This window comes from Myxine glutinosa, chromosome 1 (assembly GCF_964187855.1).
Source record: "Myxine glutinosa chromosome 1, kmMyxGlut1.1, whole genome shotgun sequence".
In the NCBI taxonomy this organism is placed as follows: Eukaryota; Metazoa; Chordata; class Myxini; order Myxiniformes; family Myxinidae; genus Myxine; species Myxine glutinosa.
The window spans coordinates 356197535-356223185 of record NC_136261.1 but is presented as its reverse complement, the minus strand read 5'-3'; the positions used below and the strand labels follow the sequence as shown (position 1 = coordinate 356223185).

At 45.1% G+C, this 25651-nt stretch overlaps 1 protein-coding gene across 3 annotated transcripts in view; it reads right to left on the bottom strand.

Moving 5' to 3' along the window:
- Positions 1–2570: 2570 nt before the first annotated feature.
- WDR36 (WD repeat domain 36) overlaps positions 2571–25651 on the bottom strand; it is a 78202-nt gene continuing 55121 nt past the window's right edge. For all 3 annotated transcript variants that reach the window (XM_078769933.1, XM_068099012.2, XM_078769932.1), the window contains 8 exons: positions 23102–23181; positions 22749–22856; positions 18712–18809; positions 18307–18455; positions 6647–6754; positions 6420–6513; positions 6139–6329; positions 2571–3273 (listed from right to left, as the gene is read on the bottom strand). In XM_078769933.1, coding sequence (XP_078626059.1) covers positions 3124–3273; positions 6139–6329; positions 6420–6513; positions 6647–6754; positions 18307–18455; positions 18712–18809; positions 22749–22856; positions 23102–23181 — 978 coding nt within the window. In that variant the 3' untranslated portion in view covers positions 2571–3123. The remainder of the gene's footprint in view (positions 3274–6138; positions 6330–6419; positions 6514–6646; positions 6755–18306; positions 18456–18711; positions 18810–22748; positions 22857–23101; positions 23182–25651) is intronic.

The following is a 25651-nucleotide window of genomic DNA, read 5'->3' as shown; positions in this document are numbered from 1 at the left end:
GGAGTGCCAGGAAGCACTATCTCTCCTCACTCAAGAATGAACTCTCAAACCTGTCTCCTTCCTCCAAATCCTGGTGGCGTCTGGTCAAATCCGTTTCTGGTGTTTGTTCCCCCTCCATCTCCTCCCTTACCTCAAATGGCCACACAGTTGACATCGCACGTGACAAAGCCGAATGCCTCAACTCTGTGTTTGCCTCAAAATCCTTAGTCCCAAACCCATCTCTCTCTGTTCCCACCTTTCCCAGTCGAACCCAACTGCTCCTGGACTCTGTGTCCTTCTCTCCTGACAAGGTGGAGGAGTTTTTGTCAAACCTCGACTCTGATTCTGCAACTGGACCAGACGGCATCAGCCCACGGGTCCTAAAATCCTGCTCTGCCGCTCTATCTCACCCTCTCTCTGTTCTTTTCACCCTATCTTTTGCTCAAGGTTATCTGCCAGCATCCTGGAAATCAGCAAACATTACCGCTTTACACAAAAAAGATGCAAAAACAGATCCTTGCAACTACAGACCAATCAGCCTGCTCCCAATTATCAGCAAAGTCATGGAATCCATCATTACTTCGGATATGAAATCTTTCCTCTTCTCCAATGGCTTGATCTCTGATCATCAATTTGGTTTCAGACCAGGTCACTCTACTCTGGACATGCTGCTTCTGCTGTCTCAACAATGGATGGAGGTCCTCAATGCCAAACAGGAAATCAGAGCCGTCTCCCTTGACATATCACGTGCCTTCGATACGGTCTGGCACCCAGCTCTGCTCACCAAACTCTCCTCCTATGGTATCCATGGAAATCTCCATGCATGGCTTGCGGACTTCCTCTCTGGTCGTAGTCAACGTGTGGCCCTGAATGGATTTCTCTCATCTCCCCTTCCTGTTCAGGCTGGAGTTCCCCAAGGCAGTGTGCTGGGCCCTGTGCTTTTTCTGGTCTTTATCAATGATCTCTCCGACTCTCTGGAAAATCCTCTCTATCTCTTTGCTGATGACTCCACTCTCTGCCGCTCCATTCCTCTTCCCTCAGATCGGCAGTCTGCAGCCTCCTCACTCTCTGAAGACCTGGACAAAATCACAGACTGGTCAAACAAGTGGAACATGTCTTTCAATCCTGACAAACCTCACACTCTTACTATGTCTCTCCGAAAAGATCGACTGGACAACCCTCCCATCTATTTTCTCAACAATCCTCTCCAAGAAGTTCTGTCGCTCAAGCTTTTGGGTCTCACTATCTGCCATGGTCTTTCTTGGGAAAACCACATTTCCAAGCTGGCCTCCAAAGCCAGTCGCCGACTGGGCATCCTCCGTCGCGCGGGGTCCTTCCTGGGCACACCTGAGCTCCTCACCACATACGGGGCTTTCATCCGCGGCTCGATGGAGTGCTGTTCTCCCCTATGGGCTGGTGCTCCTGCCTCACACCTGGCTCGGCTTCACGCTGTTGAATCCAAGGCTTTCAGAATCATTGGAATCTCCCGCGATGAAGCTATCTCTGAGGGCCTTTCACTCACTCACCGCAGGCAGGTAGGTGGTCTTTCTGTCTTCTGCCGACTCCTCTCCGGCCTTGCTCCCCCAGCTCTCTCTGTGCTCTGTCCCCCAAATATTCCTGCGGGTCGCACGGGATCTGCCGGCAACCCTCTGATGGTTGAACTGCCGAAATATCGGCTCTCTGCTCACCTTCACTCTTTCATTCCTCTTTTCTCCCGCCTCTGGAACGGACTCCCACACTCCCTTCGATCCCACTCCTCCCTCCAGGTCTTTAGAACGGCTGTTCACCACCATCTCTTGTCTTCCCCCATCCAAAACCTTGATCTTTTCTACCCCCACTAATTCACCCCAGATCCACCTTGTTTGAAATTCCAACTTCTTTCCTGGAAGTCCTGGCAGTGTCCATATGTTTTATACCTCTCCTACCCCCCCCCCCCTCCGTTCCCATGCCTCCCCCCAAAAGCCCTCTCCCTCCCACAGATCTCTCGATATCTCCATGTCTCTCGGTCCCTGCTCTCATATGTTGTGTTTGTGTCCTTCCCCCTCTCTCCCCATCTTGTCTACCGCTCCCGATGTTATTTGTTTTATGTGTCTGTTTGTCTTTCTGTGCGATTAATGTTCGCTCTTTCACGAGCCTCGATCTTGTATACAAAAAAACAAAGAAAAAAACAAATTCATTCATTTCTTTGAATAAACCTGTTATTTTTGTACATTTTAAATCCGTTTTTGTTCGAGTTATTTTTTTCAGGTTTGAAGACTGCTGGTGGGATCCGTGCAGGTAAGTTCTCTGCAGCACACTCCTTCTCCCTCCTCCCCGCGTGTATCAACTCCGCCACATTTTGAACCAAGTGCCTCGGAGTAAAGCTCGTTTGGCTATCCGTGCTACCCAAAGGTGATCACCAAGGGTAGTCACACGACAATATCCTCCTCAGTTCTACTTAAGCTTAGTACTCTGAATATCTGCAACCAGGGGATTCAATAGTTGATGGTATAGCAAGCAAGAAAATTCAAATGATAAAAGGTTCAGTATACTGAACAAAATAAAAGAGAAGGTTAAATTGCAAAAATAAAAGGTTACCAATAAAATTGAAGACTGGTGAAAAGAAATATTTATTTCTCAAAACATTAGCGTATGCTATGCCCTCCACAGTCACCACAAGGTTCCTCCAAGAAATGCACGATTGATGAAAAAATAAAAAATATATTTACACTAATAACACAAGCCTCACCCTTCAACGAGGAAATGTCCACATCAGTCTGAAGATTTAGTTTGAGGCAATGAGAAGGAAAAGGTCCAAAGTTTCACTTCGTTTTCCCCTCATCTTCAGCTACCAGAAGAACTTGGACAGATACAGTATGTTGAAGAACACGGTAGAACATTACTGTAATGTTTTTTCTCTACCTCTCAACTGCTGGATGCTGGTGGAGCTTTGTTCTAATCTCTGCTATTCATCTTGGAGGCCACGGGTTGAATTTCGTGGAAATGTTTCGTATGTCGAGTCCAATTTCCTGAATTTGTGTTCTTAATTATGCTTGTGGTGGGCTGAGGTTTTAAAATGGAGCATTTGATGAGAAACCACAAGATGGATGGGCTATTTACAGATACATTAACAGCAAGGAAATCCTATTGCCCCCTTTTCACTTGTCAAAGTAGGGCTGAGCGAAGGTATGACAAGATGGCGAGCGAGTGCAGCGCCGAGTGGCGCACTCCTGCCCAGCCAGCACGGTGATGGGAAAGCAAACGCTGTAGCTCAGGCTCAGCACCAGGTACTTTTGCAATCCAATCCAAGTGAAGCTGGTATTGACAAGAGAAAATGTCATCAATATATATATATATATAAAATACAATACAAAATGCATCGATATACGAGCAGCAACGTGCGAAAAAGGGGGCGGGGGAGGGGAGCAGGTGAGGTTAGTTATGAGAATTAAGGCATATATCCTCATGCAGGTGTGTGTGTGTGTGTATGTGTGTGTGTGTGTGTGTGTGTTTTTTTTTTTTGTACACAGAATCGAGGCTCATGAAAGAGCTAACATTTATCACACAAACAAATCAAACAGACAAACAAATAAAGTATATAAAAAGGGGAGCGGCAGACAAGATGGGGAGAGAAGGTGAAGCACATAAACACAACACTTGAGAGCAGGGACATCGGGAATGTGTGGGAGGGAGGGGGCTTGGGGGGAGGTGGCGTGGGAAGGGGGGGGGGGGGGCTGGGAGAAGTATAAACACAATGATACCAAGGACTTCCAGGAAAGAAGTTGGTATTTCAAAAAAGTGGATTTGGGGTGTGAAATTAGCGGGGGTAGAAAAGATCAAGGTTTTGAATGGGGGAAGATAAGAGATGGTGGTGAACAGCTGTTTTAAAGACCTGGAGGGAGGAGTGGGATTGAAGAGAGTGAGGGAGTTTGTTCCAGAGGCGGGAGAAAAGAGGAATTAAGGAGTGAAGGTGAGCAGAGAGTCTTGATTTTGGCAGTTTAACCATAAGAGGGTTGCAGGCAGATCTTGTGCGACCTGTAGGAATATTTGGGGGACAGAGCCCAGAGAGAGCTGGAGGAGCAAGGCCGGAGAGGAGTCGGTAGAAGACAGAAAGACCACCAACCTGCCTGCGGTGAGTAAGTGAAAGGCCCTCGGAGGTAGCTTCATCGCGGGAGATTCCAATGATTCTGAACGCTTTGGTTTCAACAGCGTGAAGATGAGCAAGGTGTGAGGCAGGAGCACCAGCCCAGAGGGGGGAACAGTATTCCATTGAGCTGCGGATGAAAGCCTTACATGTGGTGAGGAGCTCAGGTGTGCCAAGGAAGGACATCGCACGACGGAGGATGCCCAGTCGACGACTGGCTTTGGAGGCCAGATTTGAAATGTGGTTTTCCCAGGAAAGATCATGGCAGATAGTGAGACCCAAAAGCTTGAGTGACAGAACTTCTTGGAGAGGATTATTCAGAAAGTGGATGGGAGGGTTGTCCAGTCGGTCTTTTTGGAGAGACAACGTAAGAGTGTGAGATTTGTCAGGATTGAAAGACATGTTCTACTTGTTTGACCAGTCTGTGATTTTGTCCAGGTCTGCAGAGAGTGAGGAGGCTGCAGACTGCCGATCCGAGGGATGAGGAATGGAGCGGCAGAGAGTTGAGTCATCAGCAAAGAGATAGAGAGGATTTTCAAGAGAGTCGGAGAGATCATTGATGAAGACCAGAAAAAGCACAGGGCCCAGAACATTGCCTTGGGGAACTCCAGCCTGAACAGGAAGAGGAGATGAGAGAAACCCATTCAGGGCCACACGTTGACTACGACTAGAGAGGAAGTCCGCCAGCCTTGCGTGGAGATTTCCATGGATACCAAAGGAGGCGTGTGTGTGTGTGTGTGTGTGTGTGTGTGTGTGTGTGTGTGTGTGCCTCATGTAGCTTATAGGACTTTTGGGCGAGACGGAGGTGCTTTCGTCATTCCCTGCGTCCATGTTGCACCACACCTTTCCTTCGCACTCTGGGAGCACCAATGTAGGTTCCTTGAGAACAAAGAGAACATCCAAAAAAAGGCTGGGTCGCTTTTCTATGTTCACTTTGCCTCTTTTCACTGGTGTACGGATCTGGCAGGATGCTCTGCCTGCGCAAGCTTGCTGCCCCTCCAATCTGGGACTTTCACTGTCTACCAACTTCTATTTATCTCACTCGGTTTCAGTGAATGCTCGTTGTGTGCGGGCCCTGAAGGGGAATAGTTTTTCACCGTAAAGTATCGTGTTTGTTTGTTGTCTTTTGTCTGGGATTCTATCTGTTATATTGTGCAATTCAATCAAATATTTTCTAAGCTTGTGTGAATGTCTGTGCCAGCCCTTCTTTCCCACGAAAAGCCAATTGGAATCATTGAGAACCTGGAGAGGAAAACAGCCTTCCTTGTTTGAATAATTAATGTGTTTGAGACTTTATTCGGAGTGCAAAGTGTATTCTTTGTTCGGTGGAGTATTTGCAATTAAATTAGCTCTCATGTTAGCCTCGACCAAGTGTACAAAAAAGTCTAAATTAAAGTTAACCTGGATGCATGGGGTGGACAAGATGGATGCAGAAGCAAACTCATTGGAAAAACTGGAAATTTGGAAGGAGGTTGGGGTTAACGGGAGTATAAAAGATCATGGTTTTGCATGTGGGATGACCGGAGACGGTGGTAAGTAGCTGTCTTGAAGTCCTGGAGAGAAAATGAGGCTGAAGAGAATGTGGAAGTTTGTTCCACAGGTGTGGGGAGGGGGGTAGGGGTGAGGGGGAGGGGGTTAGGAACGAATGAGTGGAGGTGGTGAATGAATGAAGCTTCTTCAAAAGCTTTTAAAGGAAGAAGTATTTTCGAAAATGATTGTGGTACAGGAAGTTCAGATAGAAGGCATAATAAGGTCGTGTACGAATAAAAAAAATTTTTTTTTTGTCGTTTAAAACATTTTTGAAGCAAGGGGAAATAGGATAGTGTTGAAAAGGCAGAAAAGGACAAAATGTTTGGGGAAGGGGGGGGGGGGGGAGGGGGGACTGGCGAAGAAAAGAGAAATAGGAACGGTAGAAAGAGAAACAAGAATCCCTAAGAGAGAGAGAATTCAAAGCTGAACAATAATGAGCAAGGTCAATTGGTACATGCTGTTAGATATATCATTAAAAAGTGCAAATCTGTGCAAACCACCCTTACCTTGAGGAACAGTGCCAGGTGAGCTTGGTTTAGCTCAAAATTAGTTGGAGAAAGAGTGGCAGCTTGAGCCATTTGCAGAAAAGCCAAGGCCTTATCTGGTCCTCCACCAGCCCAGTGAGGACCCAAGGCCCTCAATTCAGCCTCAAGTGATGCCGGTGAGAGAGAGTGCAGAACAGCCAAAGCAGGAGCATCTGAGAATATAGAAGAGGGCTGGTGGGGTGAGATGGTTTAACTATTAACAAAAAGTCCAGGTCTTAGGCCAGAAGTTGTTAAGATCTCACAATCCTTGGTATATGATGCTTCCTCCAGCTTCCTCCCAAATTCGCTTTGCTCGGTCAGTAAGGGGATAACTTTTACAGCTGTGGATGGAGTTGCCTGACGGAGAATATATTATAGTAGTCAGACATGGGAAGAAAAGTTGGACTAAAACAATTCCCCAACTGATAAAGTAAGCACAAGGGTGGTGGGGACAAAAGAGGGTGTGGGAGGGAGGTAAGGAGTCACCAACCTTGTCCGTTTCTAGCAAATCAGCAAACTTGGGGATTAAGCCCGGAAGTGTAGGGAGAAAGAACGGAGCATTTTTTGGGACCTCAACACTCTTTGGCTTGTTTCTCTCCTGCAAACATTTCGTGACACCTTTCTCATACATTCAGTGTGATCGAGAACACAAAGCAGTAACAAGATTGTGAAACGATTCCTAAATGAAAACAGGAGGAGAATGCACAAGGGCAGAAAGTGGGGGTCATCTACACATTAGTACCAATGCAAGGTGTGGAACATAGACGAAACCAAGAATAAAAGGAATAAAATGTAAGAGTGCAAGAGGATGAGATGGAAGGATGGAGGAGTTTGAGAAGAAGAAGAAGCCAAGGAGGAGGAGGGTGATGACTAGAAAAAGATGAAGCAATTATGTCACAAATCTCAAAGGTTATTCAATCGATCGATGTTCAAATGGTAGGGAAGTACAGTCCAAACTTGCACCAACTTAAAACTAAGCAAAGGTAACTGGCATTACCGGGCAACACAGTCACTTCGCTGACGGGAATATTAAGGGGGGAGGTTGCGGGGGAGGGTAGAGGAGAGAGGAGGGAGAGGAGAAGGAAGGTGAAGATGGGGAGGGGGAGGAGATGGGGGGTGGGGAAGAGGGTGGTGAGGGGTGAAGGGGAGGATGAGCAAGGGAATGGGGGAGGGGGAGGAGTGAGCAGGGGAGGGGTAAGCGGGGAGCAGGGGGAGGAGTGAGCGGGGGAGGGGTGAGCAGGGAGCAGTAGAACGTGGCAGAGAGAGAGTTCATTTACCATTAAGCTTGAAGAGCGCTCGCCCAGTGGCTTACGCACTTAAGGTGGCACTCCAACGAAAGGGTAGATGAGGAACGACTGGCTTAGCAAGCCGAGTGGTAATGGAACATACCACAGGAGGATGGGGGCTGGGGAGTTAACTTTCCCAAGATGAAGGGCCCCTGGTTTGAGCTTCTCAGGCACCATTGCTAATCCGATGTGTGTGAACACCATGGGACCACACTGCAGTTCTCTCAAAATAACACCCGTCACTTTGCTGAATATGAAGGAGGGATCTTGTTCGTCTTCTTTTTAAGTTTTATGGTGTTTTCAGAGCCATGAGGCTCTCTACATGTCATGCACCCAGATATAACAGCGGTTAACAAAGGAGCCTTTAGGTAATCTAAAGCTTAGAAAGAGTTTCTCTGTAATGTTTTCCGGGTTTGAAGAAAGTTTCTTGCTGAGTTTGAAGACTATCTCTGTGGCGTATTTTGCCAAAAAAATGCAGAGAATAATAAAATGATCGTTTTAATTGTTAATGTTATGCCAATCTCATTGGTAGCTGAGTTTCTCCCTCATGCTTTGAAGAAGACGAATACGCGCTAATGCTTTGTTCACGCTGTTTCTCCATAGTCTGCTCATAGTCCGGTTTTTTTTTGTTTTTTTTACAATAACACCAATTAAATTATGACAAACGGGAATAAAGTGGAAGAATTTTGCAACTCGAAAAAAAAAAAAATCTGAAGTATCGTCTCATCCATATATTATGAAGTATATTACGACTAAAGTGGTGTATTGCTATATACACGTTCTGTTGTTCAAATATCGTCTAAAAGTAAAAAGAAAAAATATATATATCTCGGAAATTTCCCCGGCTTCCCAACTAAATATGTTTTTGTATTTCCTTGTGTAAATATGGAGGAGGTTTGACAGCCTTTCTCGCATATAAATACGCTGAGTTATAAGAATCACCGATTTCTTTAAATTTACAGGTTTCACTCCAGAATTTGGCACTTAATTATTTAGTCCTCGAGATCCTCAAACCCAAACACAGATTTATATTATATACTTTAATTTGTTCATAATAGTAGATCATGTTTCCAAGGCCAGGCACATTTGAATAGGCCCAAACAAAATGGCTGTTAAGACCCCTGCAAGGTGATGTTGAGCTGACCAAGGATAGAGTGTTTCATGAAGGTAAGCCATTGTTTCTCTTAAAAAGGGGTGTTTGTATTTATCCAAAACACCCAGTTTTCATTCATGCACCCTTATGGAATTACCTTAGGAAGCAGGGATTATCCTGGAGGATTTTAGCAATGGGAGAAAATCTCCCTGTGTACAAAACAATGAGATTTCTTCCAAACACGATGGGATTATACAAAATTGTTTTGAGATAAAATTTTACTCGCGCTCGTCAAATCTCATTATTCTCGGGGTATTAATTAAAAATAAATATGGTCAAGAAAACAAAGACATGTGTTTCCTTCTGTATTCAAATAGACTATCTCACTCCATGTGCCTTTTATTGCGTAAATGATTAACCATGCCACAGATAAGTTTATCACATAAGTTGCCATGAATTAGCACATTTGATCACATTTAATAATACTGATTGAAAACATCAAAAGTCAAGTTGTTTGATCACATGACAATGTCCGCCTCCCTGAAGATAGATTGTTATCATAAGACAAGAAACAATGTTCTCAACCTCAGACAGTAAATCATCAGTTTTGCTGAAAAATCATGTCAATCACAATGTCCCTGGTGATAAAAACCACCTTTAGAGGCCATTTTTCCCCGCAAAGGGCCTTTTTCGGGGACCGTGGTTGTTGTTGTTTTTTGGTCCCCTTTTTGAAGCAATGTTTTACGGCCGGATGCCCTTCCTGACGCCAACCCTTTTTGTCGCTTTTTTTGTCCCTGGTGATAGTGTTATCAAAACCAAGAATGTTCATTGGTATCAAAACCAAGAATATCAAAACCAAATGCGTCATAGTTTTAGGATCCAAAACTCTGGCTGTTACACGCAGCTTGTGATGTACAGCAATGTCTGTACTCTCGTCTGTCATAATTGTAATAGCAGGTGACTTGTGGAGCTTCTCGCTGACAGATTTGTCAATTGTTGTGGAAATGGCATCCAGAAAACCACAGACTGATTTATAACTCGCATGTCACATGTTTGTTCACTTTTAAATTCTCCAGATTTGGGGTATTAAGCTCTGACAACAAGGTCAGCAAGCTGTTATACTTAGACAGAGGAATTGCTTCCTTCGATATCCAATACACCACTTTCAGACACGTCAAAATACTTTCCTCTTCTTTTGATTTAGCCCCCTCAACCGTGAGTTGGAGATTTCTTCTCGCCAGTGGTGCTGCAATCGCTCGTTGGTGATCAGATGACGATATATGTCGGCTGTCGGGTTATTGTCGTCGTTTTGAAATTATTTGTACCTTGACTTAGACTGTTGACTAACTTCTCCGATCTACACAGTGAACAATACATTTTGTTCTGATCGGCATCATATTTCAGCCAGTCTCCGAATTTAAGGACCCAGCTGTCTTGAAACGTTATTAAAGTTTTGCCGGAAGTAGCTGTCTGCACTGTGGCGGCCCTGGCCACTGTCCCGCTTTTGCCCTGCACACGGTCACTAGCTGGATCATCCTGGTTGTCCTCAGTGTTAGAACTACTGCTGGTACCAATAAAGAATCGTTTTATACTTTGCACATTCACAGAGACATGGTCTCTTTTTCGGCGGCATTTTCGGGAAAAGCGTAATCAAGAAACTACTGCAGACAGTGAATACGTGTTTGCCGAAAAGCCGTCGTTTAATGCCGCAAAACATTGTCACGGCTACCGTAAAGCGTGAAAGCAAAATTAAAATGGCTACGGTCGGTTTACAGTTTAGAATAGCTTCGTCTTTGACAACTTCCAGACCTGACAAAAACAGTAGTAAGTACACGATTTGAAACCGTTTCGTCTGAAAACTATACCGTGCCAAATGACGCACTCTATGCGATTTTTTTTATCGCTCTGGCCAAAATTGTATGCGATATTTTCCAACTTTATGTGAGAATATCGCGGAATCGTGGCCAAAGTCAATCCCAGAGTAGGCATGCAAAGTTTGTGGCCACGAGGGTTCATGGTTTTGGAGTTATAGAGGAGACCGTTACAGATTCATCACTTCCGTCGTCGTGGTTTTCATCCACTGTAAGCATTTTTGGTTCCATGTACAGTGGTACCTCGGCTTACGAGTGCCCCAACGTACGAGTTTTTCGGGATACGAGCCGTCGCTCGGGCGGTTTGTTGCTTTGGGATACGAGCCGAGATCCGATGTACGAGCTCAAAAAATTTATTTTTTTGAATTTTCCGGTTGTGGCTTCCGGTTCCGGTCACGTGGTTATCTTGCCGTGAAAGCATCTCTGCTTGGATATAAAACACGCAATCGTCGAAATACATGAGCGAGGAATCTCCTTGCTCCAGCCGGTGACGTCATCGGCGGGGATCCCCGCCTCCAGAGTGGCTGGTCACGTGACCGCCAAAGCGTGTCGCGCGTGCGGGTATAATGAGCTACACCTGTGGATCACGTGACCACGGAAGCACGCCTCGCTTGAGAGGCATGGCTTTCGGTTTGCGTTTTGCTTTATAAGGCGCGATAAATGGGCTTTTGAGTGTTAGCGGTTCATGGCGTTGACGGTTCATGACGGTTCATGACGGTTCATGACGGTTCATGGCGTTGACGGTCAAAAACCCATTACATCAATTTTACCAGGCACTGTACAGTAAGTACAGTGGACACCAAATGCACGGTGGAAGGCTAGAAGTAGAAGATCGTCCAAGACAAGTGAGAATAAGCCATACTTTGGAGATGACGTCATTCGCTGGTCCGATAACCAAAGATGTGGTATAAAAAACCAGGTGAGCTAACAATGCAGCAATGAAGGAATTCGGCCAAGGCACCGGCACACAACGACCTACCTACATCGAAAGACTCAATGCCAATGGTGACAGAAGCCAAGACGGCCGGCTTAAACACCGCCGAAAGACCACGGTGTACCAACTTACGATGCAGAACATCTTGCACTTAATATGATGACAACAGGTGCCATCCTCTGACGTACCATTACAGGTACAGGTACAGTACACGTGAGCACAGAGCAAAAGTTCACTGAAACCGAGATTAAGAAAAAAGAAAAAACACCTCGTGGTCCGTGCTCGATATCCGAGTTTCAATCTTTTCAAACACATGATGCTCTCGGTCACGGTATCTCCTGCGAGCTGCTTCTCCTTCAACCACACAAACAACAACTTCTCCATATCTTCATGGATAGAGGTCCGGAGCTTTGAAATAATCGTAACGCCCTTGGCTGGCGTTATAGCCTTTATGGACTCCTTCTGCTTCAAAATCGTACATATCGTAGAAGGAGTACGATCGTACTGCCTCGCCAAGTCGACAACACGCACACCTCACCTGGCATGCTCTTCTCCTCTGCTTAATAAAACCAGTTTATTTCTTTACATTCTCTTGTATTATGTACAGTATATACGAGGTCGTGCTTGTTTATACATTATTTGTTATTTATAAAGTACATTTTTGTTATTTAAAAGCACCTAACAAAAAAAATTGGTGTTTTTTTTTTGAGGCTGGAACGGATTAATAGCATTTCAATGCATTTGAATGGGAAAATTTGCTTTGACTTACGAGCGATTTGGCTTACGAGCTCCGTCACGGAACGGATTAAACTCGTAAGCCGAGGTACCACTGTACTATTATTGTTATCGTTTAAGTGAAATGGAGATAAGTTTTCAAAAGGTAAAAAATTAGTGTTTTAAAAGAAACCGGATCGGGGGAACCGGAAGAAGAAGAGGAGGAAGAAAAAAAAGGCGGAGCAAGTGAGGTCGGGAAGAAAAGCCGAGCTGCTTTGAAGTCTCGAGGAGACGCTGGCGAACGGGGGTCACGAGCGAACTTTGGGTTTCCTGGGAAAGGGATTCCTGTGACAGAGTGGTTATCGCTGTGACAGATAAACCTGCGTGTCGGGTTTTGCGGTTGATTCCGAAGAGAATCGTTGGAGAGCAGGTACGCCTCCAGTACAGGCCTGCACGCCATTTCGCCTCGCTCCCGCCATTTCACATCGCTCCAGCCTTTCCACCTCGCTCCAGCCATTTCACCGCACCGAGCCGTTAGCCTGGTTTGCGAGTGTAACGTGGATTTCGATTGGGAATTTGTGGTTCTCCGTTTGGGAGCCGCTGAACGTTCATACCCGAAGGTGTGATTTCCCAGTCACCTTTTGGGTGCACCTTTGCGCCTCTTTGGCAGCGTTGACTGTCAGCCGACTTGGATTCTGGTCTCGATTCGACATTTTTCTTGCGATCACCGGAGCGTGGATCGACTTTGGCTGGGTGCCGGGACAGTGACTTTGGGAATGTTCTTTTCGCTCACTTGGAGCACAGTGAGTTATATTGTAAGAAACTGATGGTACCATCATAGGAATGATATGGTATTTTTGTGGTGCAATTGAAACATATTGTACTTGTGCTGTTATACTTGTGTGACCTTAATACAATACTTGTTTTTGGTAACAATTGGTTGGTGTGGTTTCACCATTGGTCATTGACACACATTATAACACATCTTTCTGCCGTGACTCCTTTCGGGGCTCGGAGGTACACCGTGACCGGGGTTTGGGGAGGAGCACGTAACAAGACAAACACACAAACTATCTGACTGACTGACAAATTGTCTTATTATTAGAGATACAGTAAAACCACTTATCCGGATATCCATATAACGGAAGACACATTACCCGGGAAAAAATATAATGGCCAAAAATGGCTGATTTTACCCTCGCCACAGCAGAAAGTATTACATTCGAGTCCGTTTGTTACTTGCCGGAATAGATTCCGGCAAGTATGTTGGTTGGTTGGTTGGTTTGTCTGTCTGTTTGTGCGTAGTACTACGTCTACATCGTTGCACATAGCATCGCCATACTTTACACACATATTTGCCTTGCCCAGGAATAGACTGTGCCCAATTTTTACCTCTCTAGGCCCAATGTCAAGCCTGAGGTCACCCAAAACGTGAAAATCGTGACCGCAGCGTAAAGCCGGGGCGAGGCGGAGTGATACAGCGGCAGGATTCGACGGTTTAAATGAAGCCACGATGAGGCGGAATTTCATTGGGACCTTCATCCTGATTTCGGTACCTCCGCCACCAAAGGTGGATGGAGGTTATGTTTTCATCCCTATCTGTTTGTCTGTTTGTTACTTGCCGGAATAGATTCCGGCAAGTATGTTGGTTGGTTGGTTGGTTGGTTGGTTGGCTGGTTGGTTACTTGCCGGAATAGATTCCGGAATAGATTCCGGCAAGTATGTTGGTTGGTTTGTTACTTGCCGGAATAGATTCACCGGGATAAATTTTGGGTGGTGATGGGGCTTGAAGCCAGATTTTAATCTTACAGCCGCCATGTTGGTGCTCGCCATCACTGCGATGCGAAGCGAAAGACGCCTCAGAGCTGTCACATTCACAATCGCTATGTCGTATGTACTCCCGATATGTGTTTCCTTCATTGTAAAAACTACCAAGTCAACAGTTAAAAGGATTTTGAGCCGATAGGTGTTACGGCCTTGGCAAGATCGATGGAGACAGCGATCTGTTAGCTTATACACCACCCAAATAGCTATGTGGAATTCTCTCATTTAGAGATTAAACCCACATCATTTGAACTTTGGCAGAGGTCATTAATTACTTTTAATGATGTTTATATACGAATCAAAAAGAAGACAATTGGTTTTGGGTCACCCTTTCCGCATATCTCGTGGGATTGTGAGTTGGAGGGACGACCGTGATGGCGGGGAGTGGGTTGGCATTCTCTCAAGCAGGGATTCAACCCATGTCCTTATGTATTATTATTTTGATCCAAAATGGCCCATAAAAAAAAAGTACATTCCGGCAAGTCCTCGGTCTCTGACAAATTTTGCATTTGTTTGTCTGTCTGTATGTCCGTACAGAATAAATATGATTTTCTCTGCAACCGTTGGTCCAATTGAGAGGAAATTTTCACCATCGGTGCACATCCTCCTGTGGAATTGTTTAATGATAATTATGACTTCATAGGTCACGTGGTACGGGTGCCATCTTGGCAAAACAGAAAAACGTTGCACCTCAATATTTCCGAAAGTGCTGGATAGAAAAAAATGGAGACATGGCTCATTGCAAAGAACTCTCCATGCGGAATAACATGTGTCAATGATGATGTCATAGTTGCCTCCATTATGACGTCATAATTCGACAAGTACAAACCTTCATCTGATCAAGATGAAATTCCTTGAGCATCATCTCTGGATAAATTGGTGGAGGAAAAAAAAATGACGTCATCGGTCACGTGGTTTGACTGGCATATTTGTTTTAACACAAAAGCCTTAAAAAACACTAAAACACATCCTGGTGAGGATCTGCAATCTCCGATTGCTCTTTCTTGTTCCTTTATGTAACTTTGTACCAATCTTACGCTCTGAGGTTGTTGGTGGCATTTTTAAGCAGTTGCTTGTGCCCTGCCAGAGAGAGGAAGAGGAAGAAGTTCAAGGAGTGGCTGAAGGCGAAGGGTACGGGAGCAGAAAAAGCAGAGCATGAAAGTTATAAGGCAGCCAAGAAGGCTGCAAAGAAAGAGGTAGCAAAGGCGCAGGTGGCATGCAGGAAAATGTTCGGAGAAAGCTTGGATTCGGAAGAGGGTCAGAGAGCGGTATTCAGGATTGCAAAGCAGATAGCGAAAGAGAGGTGTGATGTGATGGGGGTGAGTTGCTTGAAGGATGAAGTGGGACAAATCGTTGTGGACCCAGATGGAATTAAAGGAAGATGGAAAAGATATATGGAAATGCTGTTGAATACAGAGAATGAATGGGATGGCAACATAGTTGTATGTTAGGTGTGAAAACCTAACAGTTTTAGGACCGGCAGAGAAGATAACTGAGAAGGAAGTTGAGGAAGCCATAAAAGCAATGAAGAGTAGAAAAGCGGGAGGGCCGACGGGAGTTGTGGGAGATATGTTGAAGGCAGCAGGAAGTTGGGGTGTGAAGAGAATGACAGAGATCTGTAATCTGGTGGTGAAAGAAGGCCGCATTCCAGTGGATTGGGAACTGAGTACCCTCGTCCTTCGATACAAGGGGAAAGGTGACCCTCTGGAGTGTGGCTCGTACCGAGCGATAAAGTTATTGGAGCATGGAATGAAGGTATTGGAAAGGGTGTTGGAGAGGAGGATAAGGAAGAAGGTGAAGATCGACGAAATGCAGTTTGGATTTATGCCAGGAAGAGGAACGACAGATGCGCTCTTTATTATGAGGCAGTTGCAGGAGAGGTACATGGAGAAGAGGAAGAAGTTGTTTCTTGGGTTTGTTGATCTGGAGAAAGCATTCGATAGGGTTCCACGCGAAGTATTGACATGGGCATTGAGGAAGTTAGGAGTGGAGGAAAGGTTGATCAGAGTAGTGATGGCAATGTACAAAAGAGCGCGCACAGCTGTAAGGACGAATGAAGGGAACAGTGGTGAGTTTGAGGTGAAGGTGGGAGTGCATCAGGGGTCGGTACTAAGTCCACTACTATTTGTAGCTGTGATGGAGGTGCTGGCTCAGAACGTAAAGGAGGGTTTACCGTGGGAGTTGTTGTATGCAGATGATCTGGTGTTGATTGCGGAAAGTATGGACTGAAGGAAAAGATGAACAAGTGGAAGGAATGTATGGAGACAAAAGGTCTGAATGTGAATATAGGAAAGACAAAGGTGATGGCAAGTGGTAAAGCATGTGGTGAGGTGGAAAAAACTGGGAAGTGGCCGTGCGCTGTGTGCAGGAACGGTGTCGGAATGAATTCCATTCAATGTACAATGTGCGCTGAGTGGGTTCATCAAAAATGTCGTGGTCTGAGAGGGTCATTAACCAGTGTGGCAGCTACATTCAAATGTAAGGTGTGCACAGAGGAGGCTGCAGATGGAGGAAATGTTGAGTTGGATCTTGGAGACGGCGTGAAGCTGGAAGGTGTGAAAACATTTTGCTACCTCGGAGACATGCTGAATGGAGAAGGTGGATCAGACTCGGCAACGGTTGCAAGAGTGAGATGTGCATGGAAGAAGTTTCGGGAACTGAGTGGCGTGCTGATGAGGAGGGGAGTGTCGTTGAAGCTGAAGGGAAAGGTGTATGCTGCATGTGTGAGAAGTGTTATGATTTATGGGAGCGAGACATGGGTAATGAACGTAGAGCAGCAACGAAGGCTGGAAGGAGTGGAAATGCGAATGGTTCGGTGGATGTGCGGAGTATCGTTGAGAGAGAGGAAGACAAATGATGAATTGCGAAAGATGATGGGAATAGAGCCTGTGATTGATGCTGTGAAGAGGAACAGGTTGAGATGGTTTGGTCATGTGTTGAGGAAGGATGAAAGTGACTGGTTGAGAAGAGTGATGGAAAGGAATGTAGAAGGAAGTAGAAGACGGGGAAGACCGAGAAAGACTTGGCTAAAGATGGTGGAAGAAGAAATGCGGGCAAGGGGGTTATAACAAGGAGAGATGCAGAAAATAGGGCAAAATGGAGAAGATTGTCATGGGGACCGCAAGGCTAACCCCTGCTATAGCAGGGAAAATGGCCTTAAAATGCATGTTGTTGTGTTGTTTGTGCCCTGCCAGACTCGTATGCAAAAAATCCAGAGAAAACTTGACTCTTTACTGGGGTTTTAGACCTGTTTGCTGAAAGGCTTTATCAAGGAACAAAGCCGATCCGAACTGAGCCGGGCCGGGTTTTGTGGCCAACCCAGTACAAAAAAAACACAAATCACAAAATACAAACAAACCGAGAGTTGCTCTCTTAAAAGGCAAACATGTTTGCTGAATAGCTTAAGTTTATTCATTCAAAATTGCTCTTATAAATGTTAACTGAAGGTAACAGATACGTACTACTTTAAGAAGACACACATGAATGAACTAACCAGTGATAGAAACACAATACCCAAAATGTGAATGCGAGACTGCCGGTTTTTCTGAACTACCGAACCAAAGAGAAAATATTCCGGGTTGTTTGGGTCCGAAGTAACTTTGCACTAATTTTACGCTCTTGGTGCCCTTTTTGGCAGTCGCTTCTCCCCTCTTGGTTTATATGCAAAAAATCTGGAGAACGTCATTGTACAAGGCAAAACAATTGAGGACTGGCTTTTCTTCCCTTTTCACCCCTCAGCCCAAATTGGGCTAAGGGGTATTGTCGTCAAGGGCGTCGTCCGGGCGTCCGTCAACTTTTGGTTTCCGTCAATTTCAAGGAAAACGGCTTGTCCGATTAAATCCATTTTTGCAGTGTGTGTTGGGGTTGAGTAGAGGAAGGTTCATGGGCGCGCTGCGATTTTCAATACGGCCGCCACGGCAGCCATCTTGAAATTGGTTTCCACCATGCATGGGCAGAGGGTTTATGCCCACTTTGCGGTGCGATTTTTAACTCTATTTTACCATTTACATATGCTCAGAGAAAGACCATTTGCCAAAGCCTCCCTATTAGTCTTTAGCATACTCGTAATTACTAGATGGGTCTACAACTGCAAGTAACCAGAAATTTCCCGAACTCTCGTGATCTTGCCACACACCTTCAAAGTTCAACTGCAGTACAACATTTTAACTCGTCACCTTTTGTCCCTCAAACATTAGTCATATACAGTATAATAAACAATCCGTTCCCTGTCAAATCTTAGGCATACAACCGTTCACATCAGACCATACCAATACACTGCCAAAGTCTCAAATAGTTTTTGGCAGGTTGAAAGGGAAGGATTACAAAAACAACTCTGCCATTCCTGTAATTACAGTAATGGATAAAATGAGTACAGAGGCTCAGCCTTTGTCCAAATTTCATTGTGCAAGGAAGGAACTAGTCTCTCACCTTGATGGCGTCCAAGCTGAGTACGTTCCGCCATTGGCTGCCTGCTTTTCCGGACAGTGTCACAAGCCCCTCCCCTAGAACATCGGGCTCCTGCCAATTATTGTCCTCTTCCTCTTCTTCATCTTTGATTTCTACAACTTGCACTGCATCTGTGTGGAGGATAAAAAGAAAATATAAAAAGTACAATTATTACATTTTGATGAATATTTCTGCAAGAAAGTTTTGCAAATGGTATGAAATAGATTTCAGGAAAAAAATGAAGGAGCAAATCATAATAATAATAAAAAATTGGAAAGGGTATCGAGGGTGGAGAGAAATGGTGAAAAGAAACAATGAAGTGTGTTTGTTGTACAGCATGCTGAATGTACAAAGGCTACAGTGAGCCAAGGCTGATATATGTGGCACCTTGCTCAGACTGGAATCCGGGAAGGGAGACTTTTATTGGAATGAAGTCCGAGGGAAGAGGGCGACAAGGAACCTGTGTGTAAAGCTTCCGGTTCGACCTGAAAATGGAGACAGTTGAGATGAGACAAGATTTTCATGAGGACAAGGACATGTAAAAATCCTGAAGTGAATAATCATCATCATACTAAAATATGCAATTTGGTGTCTGTCTGTCTGTCTGTCTCACGATTTTTGACCATGATACATTCGGTCATTACTTATCCAATCACAATCAAACTTTACAGGAGGACTAAGGGGTCACAAAATGAAGGTTGTTGCAAAATAATTTGTCCCCGTCCTCAAAGGGGTTTTCCCCACGAAGGGGGTTTTCCTGCCATTGCAGCCAATGGGATTGCATGTTGGTGTATATCCACGTTAAGGATGTCCCACCTCCCCAAGTGCTTTTTCTCCTTGAACAAACACTGTGTCAACGTTTATTAATAGTTTATCATGGCGTTTTAGTGGGAGCAATGGGCCAATGGCCTCTACCAGAAGTAAAAATATTTTAAACCACAAATGATTAGCTTTTTACACAGTCGCTAATGCTGGTAATAACACTAAACAAATAAATTTGGAGGAGTCTGAGATCCGTGAGGCAAATTTTACTTTCGGAACTGCGTGAAGATCTACTGTAACATATATATCCCACAAGAGTTAATACCATGACCCTTCCTGCCACTAACGTGGCATTTTTCGTGGCGGCCTTTTAAAACACGCGTTTAACACGAAACTGAAAGGGAGGAAATTCGGGGGGGGGGGGAGGTTGGTGTTCATTTACCGAAGAGCCATCTTGCGCTTGCCAAGCGAGCAGTTCCTTATCAATGGTTTGGAATGGAGTGCTTACTCGAATGCTTAAACCACTTGGCGAGCTCTCCACAAGAAACTTGGTAAATAAACACCACAGATGTTATTGAGGTCTGACCCTAGATCTACAGTAATCTATATAGCCCTGAGAGGAACGACCCTTCCTGCTGCTCCCGTAGGGAACGGGTGTACCTGCGAGTTCAAATCTGGTATCAAGTTTCTTGGCGAATTTTGTGCCACAACTTCAGCGAACCATCCTCGCCATACAGTGATCTAATCAAATGAAAAAATGAATAAATAAAATACTACTGCATTGGAGTAATCAGAGAGAACTCGAAGAAACATGGAGCAAAGATGGAGTCATCAGGCAGAACCTGGATAGGATTCGGGTTTCAACTGCTACTCCTCTACCCTTGAACCCACCCAGACGTTGTAAAGTGAACCTTACATAAAATAAAATTGTAAAGCTTACAGAGGAGTTGGTACTTTAATCGTATGAAGGACAAACTTGCACAAATTACGACATCAGAAGAATGGATAGCTTTAAATGGCAAACAACCAAATGCAATAATAATAATGAGTAATAAGCAAAATAATAAAGTTATTGTTGATGATAAAATTAAGCAGCATGGTTCCAGTAATGGCATCAAATGACTATAAGGCACAAGGTACATTGAGTATCAATCAAAACAGTTAAGGTTAGGAGTGGATTGAGAGAGCTCGAGGCAAAGTCAGAATGTCTCAACTCGGAATTCAACTCTCACGTAACACAACCCAAGTGGTGGTAGTATTGCTCTGTCCCCACCTTACTCCCTTGTACTCACTGCCTTCTTGACTTTGTCTTTCACACATGAGAATGTAGGGAAAGTTCTGTCTAGCCTCAACTCTTCATTGGTGACAAGCCCAGATGACATCAGTGCCCATGTTATCAAATACTGCTCTACTGCTCTTGTTTCTCCTTTGCTCTCTTCAATCAATTTATTTCTCAAACACCAATTTTTCATTTTAAATGAACTTTCAAAAGGCTTAAAAAAAAAAAGGCTAAAAATAAAAACAAGTAAAAAAATATTTAAAATGACATGAACCAAGGGTAGAAATTAAGAAAAACCAACTTTTAAAAAAGATTTTAAAATTTTAAAATTTAATGAGGGAGTGCGACTTTAAAAGAAGAGAGTTCGACATTCGCAGGGGCATAACATTAAAATGCTCATCGTCAAAGGCCTTGAACATTTAAACTCGACTCCCTCCTCTAAAACCTGGTGGTGCGCCTTGTTACGTGTTTCTGGAGTATGCTCCCCCAACATCCCTTCCCTCAATTCAAATGGCACCACAGCTGACTGCTCGTGAGAAGGCCCAACCCTTCAATTCTGCGTTTGCTCCAAATCTTGTGCTCCCCTCTCGTTTTCTGTACCCACCCTATTCAGTTGCACCAAACTTCTCATGGTTTTTGCACCTGAGAAAGAATATGAAGAGGTTTCTGGCAAACCTCGACACCAATTCAACAACGAGACAGGACTGCATCAGCTCTCGTGTCCTAAAACCTGCTCTGCTGCTTTTGCACATCCTTGCTGTCCTGATGCATCGTACCAAATTTGGTCCATATCGATCAGGTAGTTTGTGAGAAGTTTTAGTCAAATGTTAACGGACGTATGTACATACATATGTGCGTACAGACAGACGGCCGGAAACCAGGACCCATTCTGAGGTTATTTTGGAAAAATTCCAAAATAACATAAAAGATAGTATGTACTGTTTCAACGCTCAACCATCAGTTTGTAATCCATCTTGATCACTGAACTATGCCACGCTGCTTTTTCTGAGCAATGGTTGGAGCCCCCAAATCTCAAAGATGGCAGAACAGTATTCCTCGACATAGTTTGGGCATTCGACAGTCGTCTTCTCTGCTTGACATAACCTGCTTGGTAAAGATGTTCAAACCTGACCTACAACTTCCTTTAGTTGCACTGTCAAAGCCTTGCTATCAATGAAACAATCTCCTTTCCTTTATTTTCCCTTGATGTCTGGAATGCCCAAGTACATTGTCTTGGGCCTAATCGTGTTCCTAATTTACCTGAACGACTTTTCCGATCCTCTGGAAAACCCTCCTCCTTTTTGCAGACTCATGCACGTTGTGTTGGACAGTACCCCATCAACATCTTTCAGTCCTGGAAAATCTCAATGGCTCACTCCATCGCTGTGGAAGGATTGCTAAAGAACCCAACTAGCAATTTATATGGTCAGCCAGGAAATGCATGTTCATTCACTTGATCCACAAGGCCTCACCATTAGCTACAACTTCTTCCGTGCTGGCCAGATATCAAAGTTGGCCACCAAAGGCAGGCGCGGGCACCTGGCCAACCTCCATCATTCCAAGTCCTTCCTTAAGGGGGGAATGTGGGAGGGGGGGGGGGGGGGGTGGGGGGTGGGGGAAGCCCAGAACTACTCACAACCTACAATGCAACTGTCCATAGCTCCATGCAGTAATGCCCTTCGCTGTGGTCTGTCTCTCGCCATGGTCACCAGCATCACAACTGTCTCTCCTTGATTCTGCAAAATCTAAAGTTCTCAACATTATTGGCATCTCCCACAATGATGGTGAAAGCACAACTAAGGTCTGTTACAATCACATCAGACAAAAGCCTGCTTTCCTTTTACTGAAACTCCTCCAAACAAGCACCCTCTCTGGAATCTGACCATCTGAAGCAACTTCATGATGCACATGTTCTTCCAGTAACCCTGTCATGGTTAAACTATTCAAAATCCAGGCTTACTGCACACCTCTTTTCTTCTGTTTGTGGAACTGCCTTCCTGCGGCTATTCATTCATACTCTTCCCTCCAGGGCTTCAAAGCAGGCGACGCACACCATTTCATGTCATCTACCATACCTACCCACAATCCTTTCCAACCTCTACCTCAAATTAACCCTACCTACCCAGCCCTCTTTATTGCAGGTTAGCATCCACCCCCCCCCCCCCCCCCCACCACCACCTCTTTTCCTGTTTATTATTTTCCTTGCTTTGTTTGCCAAACTGTGACCTTCCCTGCCCTCCTCCCCCCTCCCTTGCTCCACTTTCAGTATGATGCCTTTTTACCCTTTTACCTTGCTTTCCCTAGTCTCTCAACCTAGCATGAAGTGTAGAAAAATATAGTAACATTATTTTGGAGGTGAATTATCATAAAAAGGGCCACAAACCAGAGAAAGACTCCAACCTCGTCCACATGCGCAGTGGCCAGGAAGTCTCCAGTCGGAGAAAGACTGAGTGCGACCACAGCACTCGGTACCAAAAAGCAATCCACGAGACTGAGAAAGCAATACCAAGTTACTCAGATGGCTCTTGTGTGCATAATCTCCCAAAATTAATGCAAATTCAACAGTAAGCCTGGAACCGTCACAGTAAAAGCAATTCAGTTGATGATTTTTACTCCAATGAAGCAAGATGGAAACTCTGTCCCAATACTTCTACAATAACATTTTTCATATTTATTGATTTAAACTTTTTCTTAGTTTCAATACATTTTTTTCCAGCAATCCCTCAACCCTCGCACCTGCCAGATGGTAGGTCCCAGGTGCGCACCGTACAGTCCATAGCTGCAGTCACAAGCCATCGGCCATCGGGACTGAAATCCTTGAATTGACACAACAGGGAATAAATCATGGGAATGCGATATGTTCATACTGTTACATTTGTGGGGGTTAGACAATGATTACCTTAGAGCAAGGTAGAATTGTATAGGTAGTGTGCTCCGACTGTCGTGAAGAAGAAGAAACCCATGAATCATAAGTCGGAAATTTGTTTAGACCGGATGTCGTGTAAGCGCATACAAGTGTCCCCATGAGAGGGGTGGGGTTATGTTAATTAGTTAGCGATTATGGGTAATTAATCCCCTGTATGTAATGGCCTCTGTTATTTTTCCTCTGTTCCTTATGACAATGCAGTACACACACAAAGCAAGAAATCGTGCATTTATAACACTAAATAAAAGCGACCGGAAACAGGACTCTGAGCACCAACGATGATACCGCCGACTTGGGGAGCACAAAGGCAGGCAGGTCCGGGAGGCCACGCCCCCGAAGGGCAGCGATTGGTCAGGACACAAAGAGCGATGAGATGGCACTAGCCAATAGGAGCGGACACGCAGACGTCGTCGGATGATATCATAGCCTTGAGTACAAAGGAGTTGGAGGGCAGACATTTTCTTGCATTTTTCTGGGTTTGGTGGCGAATGGTCGTGTTCATGACGTTTTGCCTCTTTGGTTCGATCACTCTCTCCGGTCTAGCCTCCATAGCGGAGTGCCTCTTGAGCTGGACTTGGAGGTGTTGGTGGAATGCGGACGCATTTGCGTGCTCTGTTTGCGCGGGGTTCCGATTGAAGGCACGGCCACATTTTCCTTTCCTTGGCACATCGGTGTTGGTGAATGAGATCAACGGGGACGAGCGGGAGCGAGTGAAATGGGCGCGGCCTGCTGACTTCGCGCTCGGCGGCTAGAGGAGTGGACTGCACAGTGAGGCCTAGTTCCCGCTCGCGGGCAGTGCAGCCTGTGTTTCCGCGCAAGGACGTGGAGGCCTGTAACGATCTGGGACGATTCCTGATGAGGGTCAAGAGCCTCTGAGCTTAGTGCCCCACTGTTACGGTCTGTGACCTTTTTCTTCTCCTCCCCTTCCTCCCCTACCCCCCCCCCCCCCCCCGTGAGTTATACCAAGTGGTTTGGTCCATGGGTATAAAGCCTATGATTGGCTGTGGGGCAGGGGAGAGGCTGGGAAGGTGATTCAGAGGAGAGAGAGTGGCCATTTTGGAAGAGGCCTCATGGCGGAGTGCCTTTTCGTGTGCTTGTAGAGTTGTCAGTGGAAATATCTCCACCTGAAGGTTGTGCCGGATCAACCTCTGTACCTGAAGGTTGACTTGTGCCGGATCAACCCCTGCGGCCACCTCTGTACCTGATGGTTGACTTGGATTAAACTCTTGCTACTGCTGGGCCTGCACTGGGGCCTACTGCTGGGCCTACATTGGGGCCTACTGCTGGGCCTGCACTGGGGCCTACTCTTGGACCTGCCTACTCCTCTCCTCTCGTGCTGGCCTACTTTGGTTTTTTCCCTCTCTTCTCCCTTCTTGGTTTTAGGTGTGGGAATAGATTTTGAGTGTGATAACCCATAAATAAGGCTGGTGTGATTGAAGGGTTGGGTTTGGTGTGCTTCAGGCCGTAACACCCACACACACACATTTTTATTTTCACAGTTATTTTTCCCACTGTCTGTATACGAGTCTGTGCACAGACGTCCCATTTAGGAATATTATTTTTATCGTGCATTCTTTGTTGCCAGCGTTTCTTCAATAAAGCCGGTATTTTTGCACATTCTAATTCTGTGCTGGCTTGGAATTAATTATCGAAGGTTCAAAGACATTGACCCGTGAACCCGTGAAGGTAAGTTCGTCATTCTCCTTTCCCTCGCGTGTGAAGAACACCACTATATTTTTGACTGAACGCCTCAGAGTTAAAGCTCATTTGGTCATCTCTCGCCCTGCGGTGTTCACTACAGGGTAGACACGCGACAATACCAAAGGCAAGTTTGTCGATGAATGAAAACAAGTTCGTATTAATTTTTTTTTTTAAACTGCAAGAGATGGAACGATATGGATTCGAGTTTGGTTGGAGATTGGATGGGTGGTGGGGAGGGTGTGCATCTGAATGAAGTTAAATAGTTTTGTCCCATGGGAATATCTAGGACGAAGCCTGTGCCATCACAAAGTGCGAGACTTTCAGAATGGCTTGCCAAGTTTTTCATGCAACACTTCATGGCAAAATCCAGCAAACACGGCATGAACAAACTTCCATGATGCCAATAGGTTTTCATTAAACAAAGGCAAACAAAACTCAAACAACTGCTGAGAAAGAAAACCACCTTGTGTTGCTCAATCAGCCACAGAGAAAGTGCATCAGAATCGTGGGAACAACGTTTATTTCATCGATAAATATCTATGAAGTGTTCCTTTTTCTAAATAATACAACAAACAACAGGCATTTTAAGGCCATTTTCCCTGCCAGAGCGGGGGTTAGCCTTGCGGTTCCCATGACAATATTCTCCATTTTGACCTATT